General features: G+C 41.4%; 1 protein-coding gene across 1 annotated transcript; it reads left to right on the top strand.

Annotated features, from left to right (window-relative positions):
- Nucleotides 1–632: 632 nt before the first annotated feature.
- On the top strand, nucleotides 633–1,958 carry gpr151 (G protein-coupled receptor 151). The gene has a single exon (XM_085369228.1). The coding sequence runs from the start codon at nucleotides 633–635 to the stop codon at nucleotides 1,956–1,958; it is 1,326 nt and encodes a 441-aa protein (XP_085225354.1).
- Nucleotides 1,959–7,856: the final 5,898 nt, after the last annotated feature.

The following is a 7,856-nucleotide window of genomic DNA, read 5'->3' as shown; positions in this document are numbered from 1 at the left end:
CGTTGGAGGAAGCTCAATATTAATATCTATTGTTGTTTATATATGATGAAATTTTGAAAAAAAAACAAAACAAAAGAAACATTTTAAATGAAGCTTGTGATTATGTCCCAACCACCTCATTGATAAATCACATACTCTGTCAGGATGTCTAGTGAATGCAGGTCACAGTTTATGGTAGTGCCTTGGGTAGGCACTGTTACCTTTAACTCTTATTTAAGGAATCTGATTACTGTTAAGACCATAACTTTAATGAATCATTTGCACCAATCCAGTATATTCATCTGTGCTGAGATTTTCCTAATTGGCCCCATGTGGGTGTAGTCTACACACATTTTGCCAGCTGGGGACAGCAGCTGTCAATCAAACAGCATCTTTATAACTTGCTCGAGATGCTGCATCATCGCATCTCGGGATAAACCAGAGGACTGTCAGGTGCTCTGTACACTGCGAAGTCATTGCTTCTCTGGTGCTTAAATTTGAACAGGTGTAAACTCCAAGATATATTGTCACATTGTTTTTGGACATTTTTTCCGCCCAGGGCATTTTTCCCCTACATTTCCTGCCTGCCTTCAATTATTTTTTAAAATTCATTTATTATCTTCTTGTGACCAGATCAGCATCTTCTGGAAACAATGGATAAGCTTAGTGGGACCAATAGCACTGTGGTGAACAGCTCTGTAGACATGTGGTCATTTAGTGAACACGATTCCTTCCAGCACCTGGACACGACTGAGCTCAGGGTCCTGGTGCCAGCTATTCTGGGAGTCATTTGTATCCTGGGCGCGGCTTGCAATCTCACTGCGATGGTCATCCTGTTCTCTAATGCGCACAAAGGCAAACTGTCTCTCATCAACTCCCTCATTTTCAACCTGATGTTTGCAGATGGGCTGGTGCTGATGTTTACAGTGCCTTTCAGGGCTGCCTCATACGCCAAGACGAGCTGGAATCTAGGCTGGGTGGTGTGCAAGACAGCCGACTGGTTTCTCCAATCCTGCATGGTTGTGAAGAGCTTCACCGTGGCCATCATGGCCAAAGCCTGCTACCGCTACGTGTCAAATCCAAACAAGCAGGTGAGCATACACCTGGGCTCCATCCTGGTGGTGCTCTTCTTCATATGGCTGTCTGGCTGCACTGTCACCATCCCACACTGGCTGTTTGCTCGGCTGCAGAGAGAGATCCGTGGGCTGGTGTGCGTAATGACGGTTCCTCCTGAAGCCCAGGATTTCATGTCTGTGTATGTGAAAGCGTATCCTCTGGGGGTCTACTGTGCACCTCTGAGCATTGCCCTTATGTATTTCTGGAAGGCTTATGGCCAGTGCCAGCGCCGTTCCAGTAAGAGTCAGAATCTCCGTACACAGATCAGATCCAGGAAGCTCACTTTAATGCTTTTCAGCCTCACTGTGGCCATGGCTGTCCTCTGGATTCCTCACTGGGTTGTGTGGCTTTGGGAGCGCCAGATTGCAGAAAAGGAAACTGAAGGAGCTCAGCCCCTTATTTCCTCTCCTCCCCTTCTCCTTATCCTTTCTGCTCAGCTGCTCACCTTCTCTCTGTCTTTGGTAAACCCTCTCATTGTCCTTTCTCTCTCCGAGGAGTTCAGAGAGGGTTACAGGGGGCTTTGGAGACGCCTCACCCTGCGCAAGCAACTGCCACCTAAGCCTGGACCCCACAACCCCACCACTCTCCAGTCCCCTTGTCCTAGACCAGAGACCTCAGGTCAGCTGCGGGGGGAGAGAAGCCTTCAATCAGGCTGCAGCAAGGAAGCCACCAGGGAGGCTCAGCCTCAGCCGGAGCAAGTCGGAGCAGAAGGAGGAGGGAGGGAAGCGGACACCGTGAGTCTTAAAGATGGGAGCGTCTTGCCTGATGTGGAGCAGTTCTGGCACGAGAGGGAAGGTGGATCACTCACACAGGAAAACGACCCTGTGCCATGGGAGAACCAAAGCATAGAGGAAAAAAAATAGCTACCACCTTTTCAGCCGATCATCACCCGACCGAAGCTGAGAGGACTGCAGAGTGCTGAACTGTAAATAACTGTAATTCTGTCAGGTGTGTTTATAGTATTATTCAAAGGTAAGAAGTGCAATCGGTGTGAATGTGGACTACATCTATATCTGTGTAAATGACCGAATTCACAACAATGTGTTAGCATTACTATATTTAGAGTAAGGTGATTTTTGGTGGCTGTACATAGAAACTTCTGGCAATAATGATTATGTAAATTACACAGTAGAACAGATCTGTATATCCTGTATGTCCTGGTGTTTCTGTGGAATATTTGCCAGCTTATATTATTTGGACTTCATGCTGCTCTTTGAACATATAAAAAATAATTTTTGCAGCTGTGCAATAACTGCATGTAAATACTCTCTGAATGTTATAAAGTAATGCTAAAGTAGACCAGCTTTTTTGCACAAAAATGAAAAGATCTGTGGGGATTGTTTTGTGATCTAATAAAGAGTATTAAAATTTAACTCAAGTGTGGTTGTTTTTGTGGTGTCAAAAATATTCTTGTTATTGGTTTAATCAGTAGCACTCACGCACATACAGTAGCATCCTAAAGGGATGCATCAAACATGTCTCAAGCTGATCGGGTCATTGAATGTATTTTCATAAGGGTATTCATTAGATTTGCTGAAGTTTTATAATTAGAGAGAAAGAGCTGTCGTCTGAACTCACATGCAGTTTTACTGGAATCTCACAAGGAATTCTCTCTTCACTGATTTAAACACACATAACAGGTATCACAGTAAAAGGGATAAACATCACGAGTGGAAACTCTGCTGATCTGTAATCAATTTGTCTGTCTGCTGCTGTGATTAACACTCAAGCCCATTCTGAATAATCTTCCTCCTCCTCCCTAATGAAAGACCTACATTCTTATTTTTTTACGTGTAGTTAAATCTCAGGGTTTTACATCCTAAAATGAGGGTAAAAGGTTGAAAAAAAGAGAGAGCAGAGGAAAGTTTAGGTTCTAATCACCCTGTTTTCTCTTTCCCCTCCCTCATGACATTTTCCTCTCATTAATCATTTATATTGACCTTTTATTGCCAGAGGCAAAATACATCAATCAGAGCAACACTTAACTATACAACCCACCATCAGTCCCTGGGGTAGTGACCTGACCATAAACACTGAAGGCAACAAAAAGCTAGACCCTCATTAGTGGACTGAAGTTTTCACCTCTGCTGTTTCAGCGGTGAAATAATGCAATGTTATTGCAAAACAAAAACAAACAGTAACTGAACATTAATCGTGGCTGTTGTACTATCTTTAACAAAAGTACACGGATGTTATTTACAGCCATGGTTGTTGGCACCTCTGGCTGAAGCATTTAGTCTGGTAAATGAGCCAGTAAATCTGCAGTTGTGGGATTTTATCCAATTTCAACAGAAACCCCAGGAGCTGCTAATATCTGGCAGGCATCTCGCTTGCTCATTTGGCACAGTTACTGGCAGGTGAAGTGATTTCCAAAAAGCATGTGCACAACAATCAAACTCCAGGCTTGAACCCAAACCTTCAATTAAACTTCATAAGATTTTTTTGTATTGTTCCAAGATTTGCATGCTACCATTAAATCATTTTATTTTCAGCCAAGAGGAGCCTGTGCACTTCCTCGACATGCTATAATGTAGACCGAATATGCAAAATATAGTATAGCTGTATATTTAATGGTGTCATGCACACGTTTTTTTAGTGCGTGCATTAGAGTTTGTTTTACTTATTGTGCCTGATCAGACTGCACCTGCCCCAAGTAACAACTCCCTCACACTTCTGTGTGATTGCTCAAGACCACAGAGCTTACATACATCACTTGTCATATTGGAAATCATGCCCCCAGTCGGGTGTTTACTTCATAATAATAAAATAATCAATAAAAAAATCTATGGAACAGATTAACTGATCTGTTTTTCTTCCATGAGAGAATGGAGACACTTACTGCATGCAATGAAGAGACTGGCTGTAAACGCGTGCTGATGTGAAGTGACTGCCATTGTCATAGCACAAATTAGCCTCTCGGCGATAATAACCCACATTTCTGTTACACAATGGATAACCACAAAGAAACGGTTTGCGTTCACTCTGATATCAGTGTGCTGATCTACGGTCTTACACCGCATAAACCAAGAGGCAGCTCAACATTATGCTGCAGTGGGGGAAACTGCGATTGCCTCCCAGTGTCTGCTCCTTTATTTCACAAACTGTAATATTTGATAAACTCAGGTGTTACTAATGACATTAATAAAGATTCTCATCTAGGTATAGAGCCTTCATTAATTTGATTAGTAGTACCTGTGTTTGCCTGTTAGTGTATGCCATTTTTGGCATTAAATAGTTCATCCTGAATTCAGCCTATTTACTTTTGAAAGAAAGTAAGCAATAAAAAAGCATCGGTGTGTCAGTGTTGAATAATAAATGTGAAATAGCTTGATAACAGAGTCAGGACAAAGAGGAATTTTCAGGCCGACTGGCGAAAAGTGAATTTTTGTGTGTGTTAAATGATCAACATGACAAGTGGCAAAACAACTTGGGTTTAATGAGGTCATTATACAAGGCAGGGGAGCATCCAGCAGGAGAGATCCTCTCTTTACTGGCCTCCTGGCTGTGTCCCTCTCCCACTGTGAGGGGAGGCGGGGGTGTCACCCCCGCGTTTCATCCCACAGCCAATCATCATCTCTAATAAATGAACCTCCACAGGAAGTGACATGGTAGCGAACACTAATTACGCTCAGCAGGGGAGGCTGGCTGCAATTAAGCCACATGCTAAAACCTTTGCCTACCAATGCCTGTGGAAGATCACCTGGCTCTTCAGTCCACAGAGAGTCAACTACTGTGTATGTGTCTATATGTGTGTGCATGCGATAGGCTGTCTTTGTGTTGGAGATAGATTGGTTTGGGGGGTCTGGCCCTGGTATTTAATGGTCTTTTAATTAGGATAAATCAAAGCGCTTTCATCTCAGTGAATGATGCAGAGATCTAAAGGGCAGGTAGACACCTTTCAGCATTTCTAGCCCTACTAAGAGGGGATGCCATTTACACTTATACAAACACTGGTGACAGGTGAGTGACAGGAAAGCAGAGGGAAATGTACAAAAAACAGTTCAACTCCAATTTAGCACAGTGGATTGTCTCAGCACAGAACTGGTAAGGGAGACGGGGGTAAAAAGAGCCTTTTTCTTTTTTAACTCGTGATATCCAAGATACGGGAAAATGAGTAAGTTGTACAATGAAAATGTGCTGCTGTACAATGTAAACTGGACTGTTGACTCAATTTGCCCCACAGCATTTGCCTCAAATGATCTCTAAATAACAAACATAAAAATATTTGAGACCTGGATACAGTTGCTTTGATGGAGCTGCCAAAAACAGTTAAAAAAATAAGTTCATTATATTTCATGGCTGTCAGTGCACAGAACATGGATAAACGTAGCCACTGGCTCATCTTATTCCACTCTGCTCCTACTACCAAGTTGTTTTCAGGAAGAACAGGATGTGAAAAATCAAATATGGACGACTATTTTTAGTGTAATATGTTCAAAAAACATCCTTCTATGAGGAGAACACGCGACGACAGCATTGAGATTAGACTAAATGAGTTAACTGGTAGTCGGGTGGTCATCAGTTCCCCAAAGAAATACTAATGATGATCCCTTCACTGTAAGACTATAAGCCTTGGCTGTGAAGTTTCTATTTTGGTCATGTGATAATGTGTCAGTGTTGATTCCAGCATGTTGTGCTGCCACCTGGTGGCCAAAGTATGAATGTAAACGCTAAAATTAAGAGTTTATTTTTCTTCTGCAAATGCAGTCTGAACCACTTTAAGAGAATTGTGAACAGGGTGAATAAAGGTGTTTCCAGTTTACTGTAAGAATGCACAGGAAAATAATTTACAATCCCTCAGAGTTGCTATTTATTGAAGTTTTCTATGATGCAGTCATGTTCAAATCTATGGTTTAAAAGTACCTCTAGAGCTGTTTTTGTACATAGCACTTACAATGAAGGGGAAAAGTCAGATTATATGTTCATTACTGACACTTTTCACACACTTTTTGGTTTTATAAAAAAAAGCCATTTTTTTTAATCTAACATAGCAAGTATCTGAACTCAAGAACTGCTGCTGGCAGCTGTATTGGCGAAAGCTAGGAAGAAAAAGCTGAAAAAACAACAACCTGTTCATCCCACAGCCAATCATCATCTCTAATAAATGAACCTCCACAGGAAGTGACATGGTAGCGAACACTAATTACGCTCAGCAGGGGAGGCTGGCTGCAATTAAGCCACATGCTAAAACCTTTGCCTACCAATGCCTGTGGAAGATCACCTGGCTCTTCAGTCCACAGAGAGTCAACTACTGTGTATGTGTCTATATGTGTGTGCATGCGATAGGCTGTCTTTGTGTTGGAGATAGATTGGTTTGGGGGGTCTGGCCCTGGTATTTAATGGTCTTTTAATTAGAATAAATCAAAGCGCTTTCATCTCAGTGAATGATGCAGAGATCTAAAGGGCAGGTAGACACCTTTCAGCATTTCTAGCCCTACTAAGAGGGGATGCCATTTACACTTATACAAACACTGGTGACAGGTGAGTGACAGGAAAGCAGAGGGAAATGTACAAAAAACAGTTCAACTCCAATTTAGCACAGTGGATTGTCTCAGCACAGAACTGGTAAGGGAGACGGGGGTAAAAAGAGCCTTTTTCTTTTTTAACTCGTGATATCCAAGATACGGGAAAATGAGTAAGTTGTACAATGAAAATGTGCTGCTGTACAATGTAAACTGGACTGTTGACTCAATTTGCCCCACAGCATTTGCCTCAAATGATCTCTAAATAACAAACATAAAAATATTTGAGACCTGGATACAGTTGCTTTGATGGAGCTGCCAAAAACAGTTAAAAAAATAAGTTCATTATATTTCATGGCTGTCAGTGCACAGAACATGGATAAACGTAGCCACTGGCTCATCTTATTCCACTCTGCTCCTACTACCAAGTTGTTTTCAGGAAGAACAGGATGTGAAAAATCAAATATGGACGACTATTTTTAGTGTAATATGTTCAAAAAACATCCTTCTATGAGGAGAACACGCGACGACAGCATTGAGATTAGACTAAATGAGTTAACTGGTAGTCGGGTGGTCATCAGTTCCCCAAAGAAATACTAATGATGATCCCTTCACTGTAAGACTATAAGCCTTGGCTGTGAAGTTTCTATTTTGGTCATGTGATAATGTGTCAGTGTTGATTCCAGCATGTTGTGCTGCCACCTGGTGGCCAAAGTATGAATGTAAACGCTAAAATTAAGAGTTTATTTTTCTTCTGCAAATGCAGTCTGAACCACTTTAAGAGAATTGTGAACAGGGTGAATAAAGGTGTTTCCAGTTTACTGTAAGAATGCACAGGAAAATAATTTACAATCCCTCAGAGTTGCTATTTATTGAAGTTTTCTATGATGCAGTCATGTTCAAATCTATGGTTTAAAAGTACCTCTAGAGCTGTTTTTGTACATAGCACTTACAATGAAGGGGAAAAGTCAGATTATATGTTCATTACTGACACTTTTCACACACTTTTTGGTTTTATAAAAAAAAGCCATTTTTTTTAATCTAACATAGCAAGTATCTGAACTCAAGAACTGCTGCTGGCAGCTGTATTGGCGAAAGCTAGGAAGAAAAAGCTGAAAAAACAACAACCTGTTAAAATGTTCAATATCTTTTTATTTACCCATGTGTTCATTTGAATTTCAGTTTCAGACACAGTGTTACACAAGCCCTGTGTTTGCATAGGTCTGATAATGAGGTAAAACATGGGAGTTGGCATTCTGCATTTCCCTTTTACAGATTACAATTCCCCAAGCAGTCACA

This window comes from Diplotaxodon limnothrissa, linkage group LG2 (assembly GCF_057381915.1).
Source record: "Diplotaxodon limnothrissa isolate DT_005_m linkage group LG2, D_limnothrissa_male_GT1.1, whole genome shotgun sequence".
NCBI classification, from domain to species: Eukaryota; Metazoa; Chordata; class Actinopteri; order Cichliformes; family Cichlidae; genus Diplotaxodon; species Diplotaxodon limnothrissa.
Note: the sequence above shows the minus strand (reverse complement) of the source record. Positions and strands in the feature narration are given on the sequence as shown.